A 26,488-nucleotide genomic window follows, 5' to 3' on the forward strand; every position below is an offset into this window, starting at 1 on the left:
AGTTTTGGACATGACGAAAAGCATTTGACAGGTTTTCTTGTGGACTTTGGTCTCTTGCAGAAAATACCGCAACTCAGAATTCAGCCTGTGCCAGACGTGGATAGGAGCAGACAGTTGTCTGCTGCGGCCCAGCCTGCGTGAGGCTGCTGACCTCTGGGCAATGCTCCAGTCCAACCAGATGTAAAAACTATCCAGCTCACAAGGGAATTCCCTTACACTAACCCCACCCCCCTCCGAGTCAGAGTGTAGGATTACCCCATCTCTCTATCTCGCCTGTTTGTCTGTCTGTCTATCTGTTTTACTTGCTGCTAACAATCATTCCATCCAGGAAAAGCAGGGCAAGCCAGAACACACACTGCATGAGGTGTGCCAGGGACTCCTTCCTACATCAGAAGTTCAACTTCTCACATGCATGCATAGTGCACAACATTGGAAAGGAATTCATTTGAATTGTTATTCAAAATACAATTCTATGTACAATTTTATAGCAATAAAAGAAAATAATCCATTAATCCATCTATTTTTTATACTGCCTCTCCTGCTTAGGATCATGGCAGGGGCTGAAGCACATCCCTGATGATTTAATTCAGTTCAATTGAATTTTGGTGTCTACTGTACAGTGTCAAATCACAACAGAACTTGTCTCAGGCCACACATGGAGCAGGTCTAGAACCTCACTCTTCATTAATTAGGAGACCAACTGTACCCGACAAGAGCAAGCACTAGGCGATGAGCAGAAGAAAAAAACTTTAAGGAAGAAACCTTGAGCAGACATTAAGACAAAAGGGCAGACGCCAAACGTCAGTCAATCGCACTGTAAAAACGTCGTTGAGCAGGAATCGAACCAAAGCTCCAATGGATGCCAGCTACACTATTTTTAGTTTACTGCAATTGGACTGGCAACCAGTCCAGGATAGGTGTGCTGCACCTCTTGCCCAAAGTGAGCGGGGATGGGTTCTGGCTCAACTGTGATATGAATGAGGAAATGTGGAACATGGATGGGTGGATTTTTAGTTTAAAATGTTGACAACACGTCACTCTCTATCGGGCTACTATTTAGTTTCCTACAGCCGCGTGTTTAAGCAGACAATCAGTGGATCTGAAATAATTGCACCCTTTGCTATTGATATAGAGCGAGGTAAAATTCTGATTTAGTTCATATTGTGAAGTAGCTTTCAGATAAATAAAGAATAAATAAAGGAACCACAGAAGCCCAAATCAAAGCATGTTGAAACTCATTCAATCATTCACAAAATAACGTCAACACACAAGACCAGATAATCTCCTCAATGTCATGTTGCAGTACAACAGTAAAGTGCAAGACTTCTAAGGAAGCCCTGTCATTTTCTGACTTTCTTCTCCCTTGCTCTTCCCTCCAATTTTTCTGTCTTTTCCATTTTGCCAAGCTCGGGCATCTCTTGGAGATGATTTAGCATGAACCATTCTAACAGGAGTCGGGTGGGCACAAAAAAACAACTTGTAATGTTTGTGGAGTTTGCATCACTTATCCTGTCAGTCAAGCAATTGAAAAGTAAATATTTTTATTATTATTATTATTGTTTTTAGACACATTAAGGTCTCCCTTGATACAGGGAGATCAACTACCGGTATATACTGTGCTAGGTGGGTATGTATATGCCTTCCGGAGAACTTGTGAAAGTGTGGATGGATTTATTTATTTATTTTTGTTTGTCTACTCAGAAGATTTATTGGATTTCCAATGATTTTTCAATGAACAAATGTTCTTGTCTACGAAGTCAAATAATATTGTCTCTGATAATTTATTAAAATATAAAATACAGGGATGCTGCCATGGTCTAGTGATGACTGTTGACTTATCTTCTAACATTATATATATTTTAATGGAATGGGTTTGATTATGTTATTATATGACAAGCAAAAACAACAATTTTGTGAGCATGGCCATGACCAGACGTGATGTGTGACACCTCTGGCTTAACTTGGATGATGTATGGGTCTTGTTTACTTTAGTGGGGCCACTCAAAAATGTTCTATTGTACTTTATTTGTGGAATTTTGCGGAAATTCTGTGGCTGTCCCGATCATAAATGGCAGCAAAAGCAATGACTTTCACCACTACGGTGAGGGTGTTGATTAGTGTGCAGTACAAGGGGCCTGACCGTACATGCACATCAACAGCCAAGTGTGTGGAAGCACATGCCTTTGAGGAATAATTGTTGGGTCCATGTAGTTATGGACTTTCCCAATGAAAAATAAACCAAAAGTTGCAGAATAAACATGGAGCATGCAGCAATTGTCGTTGTGTTGTTTTATTTTTCATCACACTACATGTGTAAAGTGCAGTACTTTGCTCGTGAAAGTCGGCCGAAGTTTGCAGTCGGAATCGCTAACGGACGCTCCGGATTAGAGCCGAAATGGGCAAGACGAGATCGGTCTAGCAAAAAATAAGTTTTTATTTTTTATTTTTTCCCGTACAAAAATTGTTATACGGCATACACAATTTGAAATGATCAAAAAACGTATAAAATACGGGGAAAACGTACAAGTTGACAGATATGGGTTGTTTGTTGGACAACCTACTAGGTCACCACTGCAATCAAGCAATTTCTCTGACTCTCAATGAGACTTCGGCACCAATCGAGAGGTACTGTATTTCGGTCCGTTCCTCATGACCGCTCCAGGTCCCTCAAATTTGAAGTTTACCTTTTCCAAATGACATGGTTCAGCTGTTCCTTCACAGATGTTCAATAAAATTTAGATTGAGATTAGAGCTCATCAAAGACCACTTCATGATAATCCTATAATTTCTCATTCATGGGTGTTTTTAGTTGTGTTTTTTTTTTTCTGTTACTCTGACTAGAGGAAGCAGTTTGCGGTAGAATGCCTCAAAAGTCTTGGATTTCATTGTACCGAGCACAAGTCACTCTGTACAGGATGGGGCAAAGCAGTCACAGAATATAGTAGTTATCTTATTCCATGTTTCACAGTAGGTACATTGTTCTTTTATTGGTCCACAAGGCACTAGCAAAATTGTTTGTAACCTTGAGTTAAAAAAAGGCAAAGCCACAAGGGTGACTGATGAAATAATGAGACTGGAATTGGCCAAAACGCATATTGTCGAGCCAAAAATCTTCTGGGAAAAAGTCTCAGATGAGACATAACTGGAGCTTTTTGGCAATGTCGTGTTAGCTGCGTTGTTACGCAAAAAAAAAAAAAAAAAAGAAAACAGGACGCACAGTATAGAAAGAACATTGCACTTACACTTAAACATGATGATTTTTCAGTTTGTCCTGGGATTGCTTTTCTGAATTTGGCACAAGGTGTTTTGAATCTGTGCAGTGTACAGTAAAATCGTAATACTAAACTAAAGACATTCTGGAGTGAAAAGGCCACGAGTCACGAAGCTTGGTCTCACTCTCAGTCACAGGTCATGGTTCCTCCAACAGGACAACCACCCAAACACACGGATAAAAACAAAACAAACAGAACGGCTAAGTACAAAACATCAGACTGATCATTGGCCTTCTTTGAGCCTTGATCGAAATCTTGTTGTTGAACATCTGTGGAAGGAAGCAAGAAGTCTGGAGAAAGACATCATTCAAACTCGAGTCAGTTGGAGTAGTTTGCCCACAAGGGATGGGCCAAAATACCTGAAGAAAGGTGAACAAATCTCATTATAGAAACTGTTTGACTGGAATGAGTGCTTCAAATGTTTGTGCAACCGGAAACAAAGTTAAGGTTCCCATCATTTTTGTCCAGCCCTGTTTCATTAGTTTGTATTGAATAATACAATGTCAAATAATTCTGTTGTTCCACTAAAAGAGCAATGCTCGGTTTCCATTTGTACATTTTCAGCAATTTGGCAATCTTTTTAAAATGTATTTATTTTTACTTTGACAGTTTAAGGTCTTCCCTTCTTTAAAGGAAAGACAAAGACGCCCACAATTTTGTCCGTGTGCTTGCGCGAAAATGTGTTTGTAATGGGCTTTTGACTTGGGGGACCCTGGAAGTGGCGGGTCATAAAAGTTTACATAAACGCAGACTAAGTACTAGTCAGGCACCCTTGCTCATCTTACCGCTGGACACCGCAACCATGGAATCCATACAAGTGAAATGTTGATGGCAAGCTACGGTGCAGGGATCCCAGCAGTGCAGAGCTCCAACTTGTTAATGTCTTTACCCGATATTAAGGACAGGGGTAAGAAAAATATGTGGATAAAGTGCAGGGTTGTTTGTGAAAAGAGAGACAGAAAGGAAACAGTGTAGCGAGAGAGGAAGAGAAATTGTGGTTGAAGGAAGGAAAATACATCCTACACGAGGTCATACTTCTCATATGGCATGAGGGGTTAGACAAAGGTGCTCTGGGGGAACCCCCTCCATGACTAAGTTAAAGGCAGAAAAAGGAAGAGCCCCATTTGACCAAGTTCATCCACTTCCTCTTCCTCCACCTTTGTCTCACCCTTTCAGTGTGCTTATCACTTATAAGAGTAGTTTTAAAGTGGATGCAGTTTGCCATGGAGGTGAGAATATGAACAAAGTTATTAGTTCTTATTATGAAATTACTAGTCTGTGAAACAAAATGTGTGTTTTTTCCACTCAGCCCCTTTTGAAAGAAGTTGAAAGAGGAACCAAAACATCTTAACTTAAGAAAAGAGGAGACCCGTCATCTGAGGTGGCCCCTGGGGTACTATTTATTCAATCAAGCAAAAAAAACTAAATAATAATTCAAATAACTTTACTTCTGTCCAGAGCATATAAAGATAATTTTAGAGTGATAATTTCCTTTCACTGTTTGACACTCTTCTAACTTAGTGATAATTGGAATTTTGAGGGGTTGTTTTTCCTTTACTTATTTCTCAATACAAAGACAACTACGGTATGTTAATCAATACTCTGATTTGGAGTTACTTTCACTTTTTATACTTCTTTTTTTGTACTTTTTACATCATTAATTAACAAAGAAGACATGGAGTAGTTTTATGGGTTAAATCAGGTCATTTATAGACAGACATATGTTTATCTTTAATTATTCCTATTTTCTTATTATGCTAAAAATATTTTCTCAATTAATCTATTCCCATTTTATAGATTCTTCAGACTTCCAAACAATGGAATCATCAAGTGGGGTGTACATTTGTAAACCAAAACACATTATGAAATGAAAACTTTAATTATGATTGCTTTTTTTATTTATTACTTTCTTTATATCAGTTGGTGCTTTAGATGAATGCCCAAAATTAATGGTCAGTATTGTTTTGTGTTTCTGCCTGATACAGAAAGAGGAACATTTTTTTGGTCAACATTAATGAACTGTATATTTGGCATGAGTCACTGTCAGACAGACAGGAGTTAAATCGACTAGGTTGAGGAAGCAGCAGGTGTAAAATAAGTGAACGGGGTCAAATGTCACAAATCGTGGCATAAGACAGACTGAGACGAAGGAAGTCATCCAACATGCCATGGTTGTGATTCATTCCTTAACTTGTGGCAAGCGTCAGTGAACCGACAATGGAAACTTCAGCAAATGTAAATATGCTTTGGTTAAAAATATAGTGGCCTAATGCACAACACATGTGGCTCGATGGCAAGTCCTGCTGTATTTTGTTGGGGCGAATTGAATGAGGAAGAATTGTGAAGGAGAGGAGAAGGGCCACATTTAAAAGAGACACTAAGAGAGTGAGATTGGATATTTAATGTCAATGTGGTAAATATGTACTGGTCACCGCGACTCACCCTGGGCCTTCTCCACGAACACCACCTTTGAGTCAGGGAGGAAATTGAGACCACTCAGCACCATCATTTTGCCTCCAGTTGCAGGGTAACTGTCCATACTCTGCTTCTCCACCAAAGGAAGCTCCTGTGCTGAGCGCTGGGCTGAGAAAGAGACACATACAGTGTTTACACGTGGAAAACTCAGATTTAAGCAGAAAAAAAATCAAACACTTGGGGCTCTATTTTAATGCCTGGTAAAAATCTGACGTGAGACACAGTATAAATCTGTGCAGGGGCAGGCAACACCAAGTGTTGGTATTTTCGCAGTTGCGTGCAAGCGGGTGCAGCATGGAAAATTTTAAAAAGGGCAGTTTAGCACTGTTGTGGGTGTGAACACAGCCAACTTGATTCACCGGCAATTGAGGTGGCTCCTCTCACTCTCTTAAATTACTGTCCGGGTCAAGGGGCCCAAAGTACATTTATAAGGAACTGCAAGCAGACCTCCTCGGGCAGATGACAAAGTTGGCTAGGGAGATCACAGATCTGTGAAGTGAACATTTCATCTTGAATGTAAATCTGTGTTTAGCTCCCACCTTGCCTCCCGCACTCCATAGCTGTGCGGCGGTCAGTGGGATGATTTTAAACTGCAAAAATACAGTATATAATAAAGCTGATAATGATCATAACTTAGAGACCCCGATTGTACGTGTCTGTGTCTGACCATATAAAAGTATATAAATATATATATATATATATATATATATATATATATATATATATATATATATATATATATATATATATATATATATATCCATCCATCCATCCATTATCTATACCACTTATCCTCACAAGGGTCGTGGGGAGTGCTGGAGCCTATCCCAGTTGTCTTCATAGGCGGGGGACACCCCGAATCGGTTGCCAGCCAATTGCATGGCACACAGAGACAAACAAACATTCGCACTCACAATCACACCTAGGGGCAATTAAGAGTGTTCAATTAACCTGCCATGCATGTTTTTGGAATGTGGGAGAAAACCGGAGTACCCGGAAAAAACCCACGCAGGCACGGGGAGAACATGCAAACTCCACACGGGGAGGCCGGGGCCGGGATTGAACCCACGACCTCTGAACTGTGAGGCGGACGTGCTAAGCAGTTGACCACAGTGCCGCCCATATATATGTGTATATATAAATATATATATATATATATATATATATATATATATATATATATATATATATATATATATATATATATATATATATATATATATATATATATATATATACACACACATATATATATATGTATATATGTATGTATGTATGTATGTATGTATGTATATAATATAATATATAATATACACGCACACACACTTACAGTATATGCTCCTGATCATAGAATACATATTGAGATGGATAACATATGTCTGGCATCGCATATCTATTACCTTTGCAAATTGCTTTGATGATTGAAAATTTATTGTGAGCAGATGTTCTAGAAAATAGAAGCTTAAGTGTATTGGAACCATTTGATGCCACTTTTCAACTGAAATAGCCAAGAGGAAGGCTTTTCTTTGTGTGTGTGAGAGAGACTTAGGATAGTAATACTTACAACACTCGATGGGGTTAGAGGAAGCTTGTAAGGACACGGTCCTGCCATTGGGCTGGTTGATGTGTACTCGGAACACCAACCTCACTCGGGTGTTTTTACGTCCAATGTCTGTTTCCCCTTTGCGAAGCTCAATGTCTGAGTTGCGCAGCTTTAGGATGCCTGCACAATCAATTCTGGGGCAAATAAAAAACACATTAGCACCATGTAAAAGACACAGAATTAAGGAGAAATTGTGGACTTTTCATGTCTGTGTTTTTACACTTATTGCAACTAAGAAAACCATATATTTCCTGTAAATAATAGAAAAATTAAGAGCTGAGATTTGCAACCTAAACTCTGAGCATTAAAAACAGTTTCCCCAATGAAGAAACGGTACTTAGGTCACCCTTGGAAGTCAATTAGATGATGACCCGGATATTGTTAATTAAAAAAAAAACACAACACATTTCAGTTTTAAGGGTCTCACTGCATTATTGTGTTTTACAGTACGGCATATACTATATACTTAAGTAGGCCTTACACTTCTTACTTACTACTTACTCGCATCACCAATATGGGAAATTGTTACTTTATGCAATATACTGCATCTACAGCATATACTTGTGATAGCTCCTCCTATGGTGTTGGCTTTTCCCTCTCAGCTAAACCGATGTCTACTTATGCCACATTAATAAAAATGCATCATGTTCTTAGTAACATATCCCAGACATATTTCATCATTTTAATTCATGTTGTATGGCTCATATAGCTCTGTCAATATTTGACAGCTGCTTTTCTTATGAAGTGTCAACAATGTGTACTTATTTCACCTAGGAACGAATATACCTCATGGGTAAAAATAAATATGAATATGAACTCTCATGGGCATATGTACAGTGTACAGTGTCTCTCATCAGAAATTCTGCTTTTGGAGCTAAAGCAAAATTCAAGAAGGTGTAGAGAAAGAGAACTGTGATTTGTTTGTTTATCTCAAAGTCAGGGCTATCAGTTAAAATGTGGAAAGTGAACCATTGATAGTGGACTTGTGAAGCTCTAAGATAACTCACATAGCTCTCATGTTGTTTTCAGGAAGCAGAGGGATCTCCAGAATTTTGGTATTGGACTGCAGGACTTCATGACTGGCAGTGGATACGGTTTTGCCAGTGATGCGATGGACCTGGTAGAAGGCATGTGGTCGCAGGAGGCGGTCGTCTGCGGTCCCTATAAACAGCTGTAGCGTGAGCGGCTCGCTTTCCATGTAGCCATAAAGCTGGCGGGACGACAAAGGAGTCAGGTAAGAGCCAATACCAGGTTTAAAGACCTCCTTTGAAGCAATTCTTCATTTAGACGTGTGTGTATATATCTATATATATATATATATATATATATATATATATATATATATATATATATATATATATATATATATATATATATATATATATATATGTATATATATATATATATATATATATATATATATATATATATATATATATATATATATATATAAAATATGTATTTATAAATATATATAAAACTGATGCCAATTTAATTTCAGCAGCACGGATCATTTTCTGACTGTCTAAGGTAACACAATTATATAATTTAACCAAGTGTATAATGGCACAGAAATCTGAACAGATACGCTGGGCTGCAAATTGTAGAAGTCAACTGATACTTTATGAGGGATTTCTGAGCAGACCAAAATCTGGATTTGTGCTGAATCCAGCTGTCTTCTGCAGACCTCCCAGGATATGCACAGTCTTTACACTTCAGTGTTTATGCAGGGTTATAAGCAGATGTTGGGGGGTTGGGGAGAGATAAACAATATATGTTGACTTAAGATTTCAGAAAAGTCTATTTGATACATCAAAGAGGTGTTGGATCTATTCAGTTGGCTACTTGACAGTATGGCTTCTACTGTGAATGATCATATAGTCAAAACCAAGGCTCAGCAAGCCATGGCCATCCGACAAAATCACACTAATTGGTCAATTACCCTAGCAAACACCAGCACATCACCTCAGACCAATTTTCTTTGAGCTCAGTCCGAGTGAAAACAGCAGTACTGTCGAAAGGAATAAAAGACCCTGGCTGTTTGTCTAATGGACTGAGTCACCTAACAAAATAAATACCACATGTAACCTATGACATGAGCAGATTAATGGGTTTATAATTAGTTTTGAAAGGGCATGGATAAGGTCTGAGGATAAGGAAAGCAGGCAGAGGACCAAAGAGGTACAGTATGTCACTTGAGATTTGTGGAAATTAGTGCTTCATTGGCAACCTACTGTATGTCTTTGCATGAGAACACATTTGACACATTTGAGTTTGAAGTCTCGTTTTTTGAGACAATTTTTTTTTCTGAAAAAAATGTAACTTCAAACCTATTATAAAAAAAGAGGACAGCAGATGAATGCCATATCGGTACAGTTGAGTTCATGCATTCAAGGACTTTACTTTAGTAGCAATAAGACACTTTCAAAATGTAATTTACATATCTAATGTATATTCCTGACTAGACTGCTGGCTTGTTTAAAATGAAACAAATTCTACCCATGTAAAATAAATATCAACATCAGTCATTTTGAGGTTGGACTGTGACAAGGCGGATTTTTTTTTAAGTACACAATAACAATTGAAAAAATGTGTTTGGAATTATTCAACAGGTTGCAAATTAGCTCTACATCTACACCAAACCTGATATTTTTGTTTCAGATATGCAGGAGATGGAAAGGGACTAGTAAAATAAGGACTCTAAAGGGTCCCATTTCTACTGTATTTTTTTTTCTCCCCACCCTGCACTGAGAGTCTCTAGCAGCTGCCTCAACCTGTGAGCCAGTCACACATGAAAGTCATCAGTGAGTTAGGCCGAGGTCAGGAGCTTCTTGAAGTCTTGCCATCCCATGGGACCACTTCATTTATGAGGTGATCTCACCACCACAGTTTTTTTCTTTTTGTTTTTTTTTTAGTTATGGTGCCACCAGGAGTAATTAACCATGCTACTAGTTACTTGTATTGACTCTTGAGAGCACAATAGCTGATGGTACAAATTTGACGAATGACAGCATTGACTATTAACAGAGCTATTTTTAAAATATTTTGGCCCTCCAACTACTACCTCAGCTGCCACGTGGCTATATGGAGAAGCGCGGGCGGGGGGGTTAGGGGGGGTGAATGGGGTTTGGTTATTAGGTTGGAGGGTGGTTCTTTATCCCCTCACTCATCTTGTGGTAGCACACAATGATATGGCATCCCCACTTGAATCCTCGTGAGCTCTCATGCAGTGGAGGAAATGATTCATGAGGTCAGGTAGTCTTTGTGACATTAGACTTCTCAGCAGTCCCCTCTATCAGACTATTTCTTTAACATATGTACTCCTCTGACCCTCTCTCCAGGCCACCTAGCTGCCCCTTCCTGCAGCACCTCAGTGATGCTCATTCAAATATTGTCGAGTGCACAACGTCTTCATGTTACAGAATTCCCAAAGGCGAGACACCAAGATGGTGATTTAAATTTTGATTGTGGTCTATCACAGTGGCTTTCCTCAAAAATCTGAGGATTGGACCACAGAGAGTTTGACCAGATGAGTTTTGCATTTTTTTTTCCCGCTTATACTTACTATTTATTTTATAATTCTGAACAGAGGCTAGATTTGCAGATTTCCAACCTCTGCTTCTGTGTCAGCCATAGTACAACCCCCACTGCAAGCGAGTGTGCTGAGCCATTTGTCAACTGGAAACATTGCGGATGTGGCAGGTGATGCATTAATTGTGTAATTGGATGCAGCTGTATTGTCTGGATCAGTTGTGATGATGTGGAGGGGTGTCAAGCTGAAAAGCGAGAGGAAGGTGCACCCCTAGTGACTTTGCATCATTCATCACCTTATGAGCCACTGCCGGGCTCTTATAGGTTTTGAAAATTCATCATAAAAGATCCATAAACTATATGTATACATTTGTGAGCTTTAAATTTACTTTGTAGAGAATTACACACTTCCAGCCTTATCCAGTGTGAATACACTATGCAGGCTTGCAGAGGCGGATTTCTTTTCCTCATTTCATCACTGCCTGGAGAACAGTCATGACTTGAAGAAGTACACGTGGCGCAGAGATTTGGGAACGAGAAAAGAAGATCAGTAGCAGCAGCAAAATAGCCCTCCTTTGGCAGGGGAAGGGGAGGAGAAACAGAGGAGTGGATTCCGACCTTTCGGCAATATCACATCTGCCTTTCTGCCATATGCTGATAGTCTTGCAACAAGCGTTTGCTGTATTCAATTTAATCTATGCTCATCACAGCTCTCACTTCTTTCTTAAACTTACTCCACCATCACAAATTTCCACTGATTAACGGCTTGATATACAATCCTTAAATTTGGTTTCATGCTGACAATTGCTCTTGATATTATAGCAATAGTTACAGTATTTCAACCATTTTTCTTTAAGGGCTCTACGACAGCCAGATCCTACCAAAGCTGCCTTGAGGCAATAAGAAGATTCCAGTAAAATTATAAATTTACAAAGAATTGCGCTCACAGCAATATCATGCAGACTTGAACTGCTACACTACCCGTAGCCATTGGTGTTCCGTTTATGTTGATTCATTTTTCATCCTCTGAATCTTTGTAGAAATCATTTCATTGATCAAATTATAATCATTATCACGTTAAAAGTATTTTATAGCACCCCTGTCACTATTGGCGCCTGGGGGGGGTTTCACACGGACGCACGGTAGTGCAGGTATAAGGCGGTCTCCAATTACCCACACTATGTGCATGGCCAACTACATCATCCTCAAGGGAAAATCTTGCAGTATACACGCCAATGACCCAGCGTGGTCTATTTCTAAATTTGCAATGTCAAGCACGGCATACTCGGGTGTACTGCACTTGGACTGCCCTGAAATGAGGGATGCCGCTAGGATTGGTAAAGATTACTCAGACAACGGTGCACAAAGGCTCAAACGTCTCGTGACACCAAACTCTACCTGTGCAAAGTCTAGCAAAATATCAAAAGAACGAAAACTCCGACACTGGTTTTGAACCAAAGCCTTGTTAGTATCAAACCAATGTCGGCATTTCATATCTAGAAAGAAATTTGACATTGTATATTGTGTACCGTATTTCTTTGGGAAATTACACAGAAAGTGAATACTGGATCCAAGGTGAGATTGCATGTGCGAAGGATCGAACACATGTTTCTCTGAGGTCTTTCATGTCGCAGTCTTGGAAAACATACTGCAAATGTGATGTGTATTACATATAGGTTCAGAGGAAGGGAGATGGGTATTAAGTCACGCACATGTTAATAGGGATGATGGTCACATCCTGTTGAAATTACTCCATGTCTGTTGCTGCTTTAGACTTAATAAGAAAGTGAGTGAGGTTGTGTGACTGAGGAAGGCAGAAAGCCCTATAGGCCTGTCATTATCCTGCATGAACTAGCCATATGCAGGATTGTCCTATATGTTAGGGTTAATACTCCACAGGTGTTATTGTCTTTTGTTACTAAGGGCCTGTTGAATGTCTATGTGTTTCCTGATGGAATATGAGCCTAAAAGCTGTTGCATCATCTTTATCAGAACCCGTATTTTAGATCGAGTCGGTTCACAATAATCACAATGAAAACAATTTGTATTGGGTTAGTTCCCCCCATTGTTTCCCTCTGGACAAAAATACATCATTCAATGTCAGAGCGATATAGGTAAACCAGGTTATTGGTTTTCCAAAGCACAGCTTTGAAAATCATTTTGTGGACTTTTGGCATATTTGTGGTAAAAGAGCAGATTGGTTGTAAAACTATGATAGGAGCCAATAGATTACCGTAGACCCTCTCCATCCCGCAATGGTTGGCTGCTTTAAATAAAGTGAAAAAGCAGCCCTGGGTGTCGCAAAAACTCCCAATCGTGAGGTTATGAATATCAAATTGAAGTCAGGAGGATGGAGTGCGAGTCCAGAATAAATATAAAAATGTTGGAATGACAATCAAATTGATTTGCATTGAGACTCAGAAAAAGCAACAATAGGGCAGTGGCTTATGCCATGGTTAATTGGATCATTTCAAACACTCCACTCACCCATGCCACCATAAATGAAGTGTTGAACATGCTCTCACAAAATTTGTCTGAAATTACTCGCAACTTTTCTTTATTCTGTGCAAAAATAATGATGACGCTCGATTAAGTGATTTTGAACTGCAACCAAATTTTCTGGATAAAAGGATGTTAAAAACGTTCAATTCGGCACGTTTGATTTTTGTTATTTTTGGTGTACCTAAGCCACCGTAGTTCCCTCTGCATTTGCGCGTCCTCCCACGAGCGCAAAGTCCGATAACAACAACAACAACAACAACATCCATGGCTACCGGCGATTCAGCTATTTGCTCAGGCAAGTGAGCGTTTAGTTAATAAATCGGGCAAAAATAGATCTGTAATGTAATGTGTGCCCCGCATGTACAATACAACCTGTGAGCAAGTAACTCAACGTCTGAAAGTCGTCCCTTTTTTTTCTCCTCTATTACGGACCTCTGGTCCAGTCGGGCTATGCATCCGTACTTAAGCTTGAAAGTGCATTGTATTATTGAGGGACAGTGTTGCACTAATCATTGATTTATGTTTAAGTAAGACCAGGGAGAAAGGTGAAAGGCTAGTTACTAGCTGGTTGGCAAAATGACTTGCTGACAGACTGTTTGGTTTACAGGCTTGACTGTCTACCTTCTCTCATGTTGATGATTTCGTTTCAGATGGTATATGCACTTTCTTCTTTCATTATTGGTGTAATTAAGAACAGATCTGAAATCGATTGAGTAAAATGCTTTTAATCCCAATGGATTGTTCTGTGTGTATTAAGTTAAATTGACTGGCATTTTAAATTCAAAGAAAGAAAAATTAAGTTTAAATAAAAGACATTCAAAATACTTTTCATTATTTTTTATTTTACAAAGAAACCGTAATCGTAAAATCGGATTTGAGAGAAAATAATCGGGATTTTCTTATTAGGCAAAATCGAACAGCCCTAATGTCAGACCTTATGATTGCACTTGAAAGCGCAGCAAAACATGCCTGCTTGTTTTGGGACATGTCAACAATAATAAACGAGCAGTTCAGCATTTCCACTTGAATGTCTGTTGCTGTCTCTAGGGCACTGTACAAACACTGTATCCCTCGATGTTTTTAATCAAGCTGTTTTTTCACCTGTCAATGCTTTCCAACACACGCCAGCACTCACAGTGTGTGTGCCCATGAGCATGACTGAGCTTCAGTGCAGGGTGTCCTGCTTGTGCAGGTTTGGGAAATGCTCGAAGGATGAGCAGTTCGAAAGGAGTGACATTGTCAACTCCCTCTGAGAGGGGGGCACTGAAGCGTGGAGAGGGGAGGGGCAGTACGAAGTGACTCTTTACCACAAACATCCCCTCCTGTCTCTACAACTAGCACCATGCTCAGCCAACCTCAGGGCCACCAAGGCCCTAATCAGCAGGATACAGAGCATCTCCAGAGGCAGCCGAACCGAGGCCCAGCTGCGCTGATTCCCTCTGCCCCTTCTCATTCTTTTTGCTCTGGCTTTTGCACACACACTTCCTTGGCTGCTTCCTACACCCGTGCCCCTGTGTCATTATTGACTTATTCTCCTTGACTGCACCTCACCAATCCACCGCCTGCCACTCATGAGCACTGGGGAATATGGCGTGTCCTATCCTTCATGATTACAACAACACAACTGAATACACATTAAATAAAAATGCAAGAATTAAGAATAAGACTTTGTACCTCGCAGTACTCTCTGATAAAACAAAAAAAAACCCTCTCAATATCAGACCCTCTTCAATGAATGTTCCGAGGGGTCCTACATGAGAAATAGGAACACTCCCCTAGGGCCATGCCAACATGCTAATCTCAACTGTGTTCCATAGTAATTTAGTAATTTTATATTTTAATAAAGCAATAAATTGTCTTGTATTAATAAGCTGCTACTCATAGATAAGTAATATATTATTATGATTAAATTAAAAAAAACTTATTTTAAACAAAATTATAAGCAGCCATTGCATATACAGTAAACACAAAAACAGGGCCACACCTGACCAAATTGGGACCCTTGGAAAAATTTCATTTGGAGACCCCCCACCTCACCTCTTGCCATCCCAAATTTATCATAGCTACAAAATGACCATATCAAAACATGCTATTTGACAGCCGCTATTGAAAATAAAAAGTAAACAGCGGAAATGAAATAAAATGAATTCACCCATACTAAATAAAAACAACTTCAACCTAAAATAAATAAATGAACAAATGTAAAGCGAACGTGCATGTGTGCCATTTATAGAGAAACATGTCTGCAGTTTCTGTATGGAAAGTCATCAATGAGGTTATTGTACAACAATTGCTGTGCAAGGACATAATTGATGCTTATGATCGCCAAACCATTTTAGCGCTCTTGCGCCTTTGATGAGCGGAAGTAATTCTTAATGAGCTTCAGTTTTAAAAAGACTACTTACTGCAATGCAAAGGACAATAAGTAAATATTATATTTGATGACACGACCCTGTACCGCATGAGTATCCCGTGCATGTTCTATAAATAGCTAGGATAGGTAATGGACATTGTGATTTCCTTGCATTTTGTAGAAGTTATCATTTATAGAAATGAAGTGTTGCTTATTGGTATTCAGATGTTATCCTAATTACTGTGAGAAATGAATAACATGATCAGTATATTCACATAAATTAATACCATTCATTATTATTATTATTATAGCAGCAATGTTATTAAGGGTATTTTGAGTAAATTTGTTATTTCAGACGTGGGTATAGCAAACTGGTAGCCCTTCGCATTAATTCACACTCAAGATATATCTCTCATCTTAAAAAAGTATGGTGACCCTTGTTATAGACCATGCAAATACTAGCCTACTATTGTTAGTACAACTGTAACAATAATTGTATAAATCAGGGGTCCATTTTCATATAGCTTCTCCTACATTTGAATGTCACATGACCAAACTGAGAAAACAGGTAATAAATAAATAAATAAATACATAAACAAAGAAATATTCATCAGAACACCATCTTTGAACTAGTGGGGCAGCAAAGAACATATTGTAAAAAAAAAAAGGTTCCTTCCCGTTTAATAGCTCTATGATGTTTCAAATCTCAGTGTGGCTTTGTAAAATTAGATTTTATTTTTATTTCACTCAAGCATTGTATCTTATTAAATTGTTGGAAAGTGTTTGCTGGGTGTAAAAAAGTGTGTATTTAAATCAGAGTTCTTGGTATTTAAAAAAAACCTAATGGTTGACAGCCCTGAAGCTGTCAAGTGCCATTGACATTGAACATACGAGGATGTGCTCACAACATCATCAGGTCATTGACACCATTACATCATTCACAAAGCAGCTGTGTTGCTGTCGAAATCTCACAATAAGTAGAACTACCAACCTTTAAATTTGCTGGTTACCAACAACAACAACAATAGTAATAATAATAATAATAATAATAATAATAATAATAAAAGGTAACCCCTTGGATTTTGTCATTTATGTTTGTTCATCTTTTTCATAATAAATAGCCGCGTTAAACCTTTGAATTCACTCTTGGATAATAACCCATTTTAATTTGCAAAAATTTGCTTCGAATGGTTCTTCTCTCTATATCACCACCTTGTGTAAACCAAGATGCCCACATGGTGTGATGAGGATGAAAGACGCTCTGTGCTCTCTGTTGGCGATACTAATGTGCTCTGTAAGTGTTTGCCAAGCACAACTGTTATGGTCCTGATCCATGCTAATTGAGTCAGTAGGAGCCGCTTGACGCTAAGACTAACATTTTCAGCAATTGATTGAAACTCATTGAAATTGAATTCAAACACAATATACTCCTGTAGATGACAGTGCAAAACTTCAAATTTCCTATGCAGTGGACAGCGGGATCGGGAACGGGACAGCCCACGAATATTAAAAATCTTAAATATTATCTATGGATGCATTTAAAATGCATTGGGGGAAAAAAAAAAAAAAATATATATATATATATATATATATATATATATTTTTTTTTTTTTTTTTTGTATGTGTTTTTGGGCTGATACGAAACATATCGATATAAGACTTAATGATTCGACACTACGTGATGACACAGTGAAAAATGTAGAAAAACATTGCAACCAGAACAAGCTAGTTCTCTTTTTAAACACAAATTTATATTATTATCAGAATAAGCTGCTTCTTTTTATGCATTAAAACATCAGTGTAAACAAAACCTTTAAAGTGCTTCATATATCTGAACAATATTCAACATTCTCTTTTTGTGGAACAAAAAAATATATACACGAGTATTAAACTTATTTGACCATAAAATTAACCTTTTTATTTTGTGTGCGTGTTTTTTTTTTTTTTTTAGTCCAGAAAATGATTCGCCAATGAGCGTTTTCCACAAAACCAAACAATGTTTGGCTTTCTCCAAATATTTAAAAATAAAGAAAATATTGAAAACAAAATTCGCAAATACAAGAATTTGCGGTTGCCGAACGAGTATGTGAGGATTCACTGTACATAGGAAATGGAAATTCTTTTTTTAATTTTATAAACATTTACTTTACTCACCGGACACTTAATTGGTCAGTAGATATCAAATGAGATTCATTACTAGCTATCAAACTATTAGTAACTATCGAAAATATTCTGCCTCTCGGGGTCCGACATTTTTTAGCCTGTGAGCCCTAAGTTGTGGCTGCCCTGTCATAATTAAGGGGTACTGGCCCCATACATTCATGATATTAAATGTGAAATTTCAGTGTTTATTAGCATCCTTATACTGTACAATTGCATTTATGGCTACGCCCGTGTGTTAACCTAGCGACCTCACTAAAATTAAGGCATTACAAATGCACAAATTAATATTGATACTACAAAAAATCCTTTATAAAATTATTCAAATATTTATGCATTGCAACAATGTACAACATTATTATTATTATTATTATTATTATTATTATTATTATTATTATTATTATTATTATTATTATTATTGTTATTATTATCATTATCTGTCCCTGCACCTACTCTGTTATTGTTACTCACTTCTGTTTCTGATCATAGGGGGCATTTGCATTTATTGGTGATTTTATGGACAATACTTTGTACATTAGTTTATATATATGAAATGTTATTTTGTTATATGTCGGTTTTTTTTGGTGTGCTTTAGTAGTAGATGGACATCAAATTCCTGTGACTCATTCTCTATGTGTTCTTAAACTACTTGGCCAACACACGTGATTGTAATTCAGATTTTAATCTACAATGTGGAGCAGAATGTGGCATCGATGGTTTTCAACAGAGAAACATTCTGTTCCCTATTGTTTTCTGTTTTATTTTAATATATCTGTAATGACAGCACAGACATATTGTCTTTGTTTTCTGTGATGATTCCAGACATTGTTGCATTCATACAATCAGACAATCTGACCTAATAGCAATGTTTTCTGTGTGTTGCACTTGTCTTCAACCTGGCATTTTCAACAGGTTTGGACCCAGTAATGGGCCCACCCAAAAAAAGATTTAAACTTCACATCATGGAGAACATTGTCACATTACTTTATAACAACAGCCAAAAATTATGTATCCAAGCTTGCTTCTGGGAAAAAAAAAAAAGTTCAGTTTGTCACAGCTAATGCAGCTGTGTTGTAGCATTACACCCAGGGCAGAACCGGTTAACCTATTAGAATGCAGTATAGTCAGCATACCTGGACAACTGGATGGCCTCCAGAAAGAGCCTTGACTGCCCCACGGCTGCCTTCAGTCTCATAGTGGGCCCTGTGGTGGGACTTTGGCTGTAACTCGATCTGTAAACTGTATGGACCGGAGCAGGATGAAAGCTGCCAGTCAAGTGCTGGCAGGGATGGGCTGTAATAAGATTGCAAATTATGGATTATTATTGAAATAACTTCTGAAACAGTCTTAATAAAAAATTATTTTTAAAAAATCCAACATTGGGATAGTGGTGAAAACATGGCCGCTCTGTTTAAAATTTCCAGCCTACTACTTTGAACACATACTGTATGTGACATATGGCTGCAGGTCTTTACATTTGTCTTTTCATTACCGTCTATTATTCTCAATGAAACTGCTTGAGGTTTGATATTTTTCCACAAGCCCCAGATCTGACAAAGAAGTCAAAGTCAAAATCTTCTGATCTTGCTTTAAATTGGCCTTAATATTGGACACTTTGTGTAGTTCAAACTTGTCTTAATCCTTCTCCATTTCATCATGGTCTGTAATCTAATCACGTGTAATCCCCTGAGCCTGGGTAATGATGTCTCTCTCACTTTATTTAATTTATTTTTATTAATGAAAAAAGAGAGACCAGTCTGCTTTGGCTACAAGTTCAGTGTGTTAATACTATATTGTCACATACTATAAGTGGGAACAAGCGCTGTGAGCTTGCAAGGTGGGAGGGACGACATTTCTGAGCTCCAAAAACAAATCTCACACATACACACTGAAACTCAGTCCCATTGATTCATTGTTGATTGATTTAAATTTGATAACAAGGAAAATATAAAGTCACCCTAAACTACCAGACAATAGAATAAGACACTGGAATGGGATCAGCATCACACCCTACACTGGACCATGATATCTGCCTCTTGAAGCTACAACTGACCTCCCTCAACATCATTGTTCTCTCCCTGGAGAGAAAGCGCTTCCCATGCGATCAGCGCAGCGATATCTTAACCAAAACAAACATGTCGAAGACAATGGTAAATGCAGAATCCCTGACCTGAAGGGTGGCTCAACTGAAACCAATCTCTTGCATATTTGTGGAACTTGCACGCTGTTTGTTGACCCAAAACGAACTGATTTCCCACCACAAGACTTTATCTGTCCGGTTGGAGCATGACATCACCGTGGCTACAAAATGAGATGGTCTGATGGCGCGACAGACCACAGCAGCGAGACGGCTGATTAATCCACAGACTGTTTCCACTTCAACCAGGCCTGTCACTCTTACTTCCTGTTGCTCACTATCTTAATCAAACACTTTATTTCCGGCAGGAAGGTGTGCTATTGGCATGGAAAACGATGTCTTGAGGAGCACAATTTGAATTTGTAAAACATGAACCTTGCTGAAAAAAAAACATGGAAGGCATCATCCGTGCATGCTGTACTGTAGGCCACTGTACTGCAATTTGGGATTTTAATTGTTCCTCTATATTCATATTCAAAAGAGATTGTGGCGGCTCGAGTGGGTACCCTTCTGTGTTCTTAAAATGTGTAACAAAAAACTACAAAAACAGGACAACAAATCTATTTATCTGTAATTTATTGAATCATGTGATACCTACCTGAGGTAATGCTTGGGTTTAGACCATGAGTAGGGATGCTGGGGCACCTCCAGGAACCCTCCGCAGTAGTTCTCCTTCTTTAAAACGAGGCGAGAAGGATAGTCCTCGGGACTGATCTCCCCCTCATGACTGAGCTCTTCTCCACTTGGCTCCACCTTGAGGCTCATGGAAGGTGAATGATCTACAATCTTGCGTGTCTTGACTGGGATCCCTTCTCCCATGTCTACCACTCCATCTGTGGTCAGAGCATTGATAGCAGCCACAATGGCGGAGTTGGTGTACTGGTTGGCATTGGCAAGCCAGTTCTCATCTGTGACACTGACTCTAGGGGAGCCATGTGGGGAAGGGGTGGCAGATTGGTGGGGTGAACAGGGTGGCTGGTGGTAGGGAGTGTCGTTGAAGCTGTACTTTCTCTTCCCCACGCCAGCGATGCTGATATTGTTGCATCCACCACCTCCACTGAGGGAAGGAGAGTTGGGCCGGGAGTCCCGCGGCTGAGCTGCCCAGCCTTCCTCAGCCACTGCTCCGATCTGAGGGGATGTGGAGGGTGAATTGTTGGGGGAGGCTGCGGGGCCGCTGGCATGCGGGCAGGACAAAAGTGAAGACGACCCCCTGGGAGATACGCAGGGAGACTGCCAGGGGGAATTCTGCAGGGAGTTGTCATAGTTGTAAAAGCCAGACTCATAGGAGGAAGCTTCGGAGTTACAGCTGCGTGAAGAGATGCTGCTCGCAGGACTGAGGCAGCTGGGATCACGGTAGCCATCTGCATTGGGCAGCGTTAGTGTCACAATGGAGTTTACACCTCTTTTGATGATGTGCTCGTCACAGTGCCTTTCTTCTACTTGATCCTCAGGGCACTGGCTGTAGGCGGTGATTTCAATACGAGGGCTTTCCAGGGCCGGAGCCCCATTTGGTCTCAGACCGTGGGGTAGGTAATAACCTGTTGCTACATGGTTGTCATTTGGGAAGTTGTAGCCTGTCTGATGGCAAGACGTAACAGAGATAACTGGGCTGGACTGTAAGGTGTGGTACTGGCTAGCCAGACATGGGTTGCCCATCCCAAGTGGAAGGGAAAGGGTGACATTTGGTGTGTAGCTGAATGCATCTGAAAATAAACAAGCACATTTTCAACATAGAACCATGTGTGCCCCAAAGATTAAGGTAGCCAGTAGTCATTATACTGTAGCAATAATTAACTGTGATTACATGTGCAAACAATACCCCTATACAAATCTTACCAGCGGCAGACTGACTCCTTTCTTTATTCTATGAACATCTGGAGAAGCTTAGCAATCATTTCAAAGCAGTTACTGTATATGTGGTTCATCCGTAGTCCCAAGTTGCACAGCCAGCCTGTTTGCTGGATAAGTTCATTTAAGACTCTGTTTGGCACTCCTTGCTGTCAAATGCACACTACAGGAATCCATCCAGCAGCAGACTGATGCATGCTTTATTTGATTGATTGCATCACTCACTGAGTGAATTAGGCCCTCCCCTGTGGAAATCTGACAGCACTCTCGCTTCGCTCTGAGCTTGTGATTAAGTCAAAGAGAGGCTGTTGCAGCATAACACACTCCTACTCGGAGGTACGAGCACAAGAAAGCATGCGAGATAAACAACAACAGACAACACAACGAGACCCTAAATCCTTGTCGGTTTGTCTCCTCTGCTAACCAGCTGCTGCTGTATCAACAGTTGTAAACTTCATGTCTGTCTTTTATTAACATTGTCAATGAGGGTGAATGCTCAAAGAGTGTACGCCGTTCAGTCAGTGTGCCAATGGCAAGGGCATTCCCTTTTGTTAAATTTGTTCACCGCAATGCTGTGCTTTTATATGAAATATGCCACACACCACATCCTATACGGCTAGGTCATCAAAAAAAAAAAAACGTTTGTGAGAATGTGTTTCAGAGTTGTTATTGTGCTGTGCATTGCTCACTATACCACAAGTGCAATGGCATGCGTGAAGTAATAGCATAGCCTGCAGTATGTCGAATAATGTCAGTTGTTCATTAGAAAATGTGCACTCTCTCGCTCCTAAGCAGTTATAAAGATGATACCTACCTTTGACTTCAAGAAGTGCAAATACCGTATAGTATGTTCCATATTGACTTATTGTCATTTAACAGAATAATTCTAATTATTGCAACAAACACACTTTTATCACATTGCATAAAAGAAAGAAATGCATTTGCATTACTCACCTCTCTGAGACTGATAAACACACTGGCTGTGCTCAAACATATAACTAAAATCCAACTCTTGCTCCTCTTGCTGAAAACTCATCTCTACTTCCCTAAAAGTGTGTCCCAGCTTAATCTCCTCTGATGCTTTTCTTTACTGCTTTCAGCGCTTCTCGAGCCCAACAGATGACATACTGTGTCTGCCCGCTCCACCCAGTGTGACACACCTCCTTACTTCAAGCCTGACTTACTTTCTTAAGAGTTGCAGCCGCTATTTTATTTTTTTCAACTTTTTGGTACACATCAGCTGCATTTCTCACACAATACTTCACCTAATGGGGATTTCCGTTCTTCTTGTCTTATTTGATTATGTATCACCTTAAGGTTTCATCTGTCAGATTAACAAAAATAAACCAGCATTTAGTAATTTAAAGTCCCACTATGAGTCTGCCACACGTTCATGTTTTACCCCCCCCCTCACCAAAATCACACATAATGTACTCCTATCTATCTATCTGTCTATCTTCCCTCCACAAATGTTACCAATTATGCCATTGGTTTTAAAGTACTCTTAGCAGAACCGAGCATGCATGCCTAAAGAATGAATATATTTATCCACAGGGATTGTGGTCTACAGCGGGATGAGACTGACGGGACCTCAGGGACAGATAGGTGGTTGCCCACAGAAGCCATCTGTATCTTCTGGAGCTAAGAGTCCTGGATCCACATTCATTACACAAGCTGAGAGCAATCTATGGCAGGACCCCAATAGGATGTGTGTTTTTAGCTCTGTGTGTAACACTTGTGAAGTTGTGTGATAATAAAGCAGGCTTCGGCATACTGCTGAGGCTGTGAGTGGTTAAGCATGACTCCCTGCCAAGCAAGCTACTCGGCATCCCTAAACGGACACATCACAATTCTATGCCTCTCTTGCTCTCTCTCTCTATCACACACACATACACACACGCACACATATGCACACACACACACTTGCACGCACACACCCCGACACACACACATGCACGCTCACAAAAACATCTGTTACCAATTATAAGACTCTAGGCCAAAATGAATAATAATAAAACCCGCACCCGTTCATCTGAAATATCAAAGATGAAATGAAATCCCAAATCCACAAAGCCGGTGACATCAGCACTGGAAACCACACAAGGCAGACTATCAATGACTTTTGGTGTACCCAATGAAATTTTGTACCATTAATCATGAATAAAAGAGGCAACATAGCCTGCATTTTAAAACCAGGCTGAAGGATTATACAAGCAGAAGTGAAGCCGAAAGTTTGTAGACACCTGATGATCGCTGATCTCAGGCCTCCCTGTGCAAATAATCAACAATCATATTCCAGTGTATTTATTATTTTGACATTTTTAGGTCCTGCGAGGCTAAATGCAATGTAACCTGTGCAGTGAAACACCTGCTGGAGACACCTAATGGGGCATATGATGCCCGCGCTGCTTAATACATTTCACTAAATTCAGTGTTTAAAATGGGTGAAGGATGTCATACCTAATCCACGCTTCATTTATCATTTACACAATACAGTGCTGCTTTGTACAAAAGAGACGTATTAATAGTGTAGGCTTGATCCCACCGTGTATTCATTTGCTTGTCACTCAGAAATTTCGACAAATTATATTGCAGAGCTAATTTCACTATCAGTATGTCTAGGTAAGACTGGCATTGACGTATTTCAAGCTGAGATATGGAGGAAGGTGTTACCTTCTTCTGCAGATTTCATCGCGGCGAGAAAGGTGATTGAACGAGTGGAGTCCCCACTCCTTGTTGGCTGGAGCTTCAAAGCTGAACTTAGAAGAGACGCTCCAGCGGAGTATCCTGCATGCAACAAGCGGTGCACAACTTTCTCCGGCTGTGAGTCTGCATGAGCAACGAAGAATAAAAAAAAAACCCACTGCACGCTAGATAATAAAGTCACGGGTAAAATACTAATTCAAAGTAAAGCTAATGAATGTAGTATTAACGTGGTGAGTAGTGCACACCGTGTAAGTGCTGGCCGAGTGAATGAGGAGGTGAGCGCTGCTCAAGAAACTTGTGGCAGAGGTGAGTTATTCTGTCGTGTGCCCATTGAAAGTCTCCAAGAGTCTCCCCAGGTCGATGACGCAGCGCGGCTTTGTCAAAGGGGCAGTCTCTGGTTCTTTTAAAGCTGGAAAACACCCGTTCTCAGCGCACCGCCCATCCATGACGCTAGCAGCCGGCTGCTGCAAGCTCCTGGTCGAAGCGATGATGCTTTCCGCCGTATAAGATCCCGAGGCGCGTGTGTGTCTGCATGTGTGCGAGCGCGCACGCGCACACCTTCATTTGCGCGGTGTTTGCATTCGGGGACTTCACTACAATCAGCAGTGGATCATCAGTGTTTATTGCGATTACTGTATTGCTTTGCCTTAATCATTCCTATACTGTATATCGCACAGAAAATACCGATCTTCCGATCTGCATTTATTTTCCTCACATGGTAATGTGCAACGATTAGGAAAAAACGTTGTTGTTGTTGTTGTTTTTTTTTTTAAAAACATCAACTATAACCTAAAAAGAGCTCCAAAATCAAGGACAAGGGAAATAATATTATTTTACTGTGACTATAAAGACAATATAATACAAATAATATGTTTATGCAGGCCTACACGTAATAATAATTAAAAAGGAAAATAAAATTAACATAGTGAGGAATGCAGTATCCTCGTCGTTTGTAGAGAAAAATGTTCATGATGTTATGTTCTGTTATGTTCATGTTCAATATTGTACATTTAAATACACAATTGTCTGCATTCACACAGAAACAAACCAACTAGCAAAACTAACTAACTAACTAACTAACTAACTAACTGACTAACTAACTAACTAAATAAATAAATAAATACATACATACATACAAAAATAAATATGTGTTACAGCACAACTGATTCAAAGAAGTCTACTGAATTATGTATAAATAAAGTGATGTGTGATCTGCAGCAAATAGGTGATGTGTTTTTCTGTGTACAAAATGGGATTATGTTAAATTATATTTTAGCAGATATATGAGTAAAGAAAGTATTCATATCCCTTTAAAGTGGAAGTCAGCCCCAAAATTGTCTTTACAAGAATATGGCCCACTAGTGGAAACACAGCATTCTGATTAATATTGCGTTTGTGGAATGTGAGTTCAGGAGTAGAATGCACCCGTTTTTGTCCATCTCAGGGGGGCGGCCATTTTGCCACGTCTGTCGATTGAAAATGACATCACAGTTGCTCAGGGCACAGGTAACGACCAATCATGGCTCAGCTTCAAAAAACAGGTGAGCCGTCATTGGTTGTCACTTGAGCTCTTTGCAACTGTGATGTCATTTTCAGTTGACAGAAGTAACAAAATGTCTGCGCCCTGAGATGGCTAAAAATGGGTGGATTTTGCCGAATTGTACTCATATTCCACAAACGCAATATTAATCAGAATGCCATGATTAGTCTAATGAAGGCACCTAAAATACATTTTTGCAAAGATTCTTTTGCAGATTCTTTAAATGTTTCACTTTGTCATATTGCAGCCATTTGCTGAAACAATTTAAGTCCCCCTCACACACGAAGATATACACAGTAACGCATTTTAATAGCTGAAAGACGTAGTAGATTTTGCAGATTTATTAAAAGATAAAGAGTGA

At 39.4% G+C, this 26,488-nt stretch overlaps 1 protein-coding gene across 1 annotated transcript in view; it reads right to left on the bottom strand.

The window, feature by feature from the left end:
* LOC147144099 (nuclear factor of activated T-cells, cytoplasmic 1-like) overlaps positions 1-25,021 on the bottom strand; it is a 66,807-nt gene extending 41,786 nt beyond the window's left edge. Inside the window, exons 1-7 of the mRNA XM_086038122.1 lie at positions 24,833-25,021; positions 24,555-24,710; positions 20,632-21,736; positions 19,030-19,189; positions 8,358-8,560; positions 7,312-7,484; positions 5,715-5,855 (exon numbers count right to left, since the gene is read on the bottom strand). Coding sequence (XP_085894248.1) covers positions 5,715-5,855; positions 7,312-7,484; positions 8,358-8,560; positions 19,030-19,189; positions 20,632-21,736; positions 24,555-24,573 — 1,801 coding nt within the window. The 5' untranslated portion in view covers positions 24,574-24,710; positions 24,833-25,021. The remainder of the gene's footprint in view (positions 1-5,714; positions 5,856-7,311; positions 7,485-8,357; positions 8,561-19,029; positions 19,190-20,631; positions 21,737-24,554; positions 24,711-24,832) is intronic.
* Positions 25,022-26,488: the final 1,467 nt, after the last annotated feature.

Source organism: Filicampus tigris, chromosome 8 (assembly GCF_054856515.1).
Source record: "Filicampus tigris isolate MCC_2025a chromosome 8, RoL_Ftig_1.0, whole genome shotgun sequence".
Lineage (NCBI taxonomy): Eukaryota > Metazoa > Chordata > Actinopteri > Syngnathiformes > Syngnathidae > Filicampus > Filicampus tigris.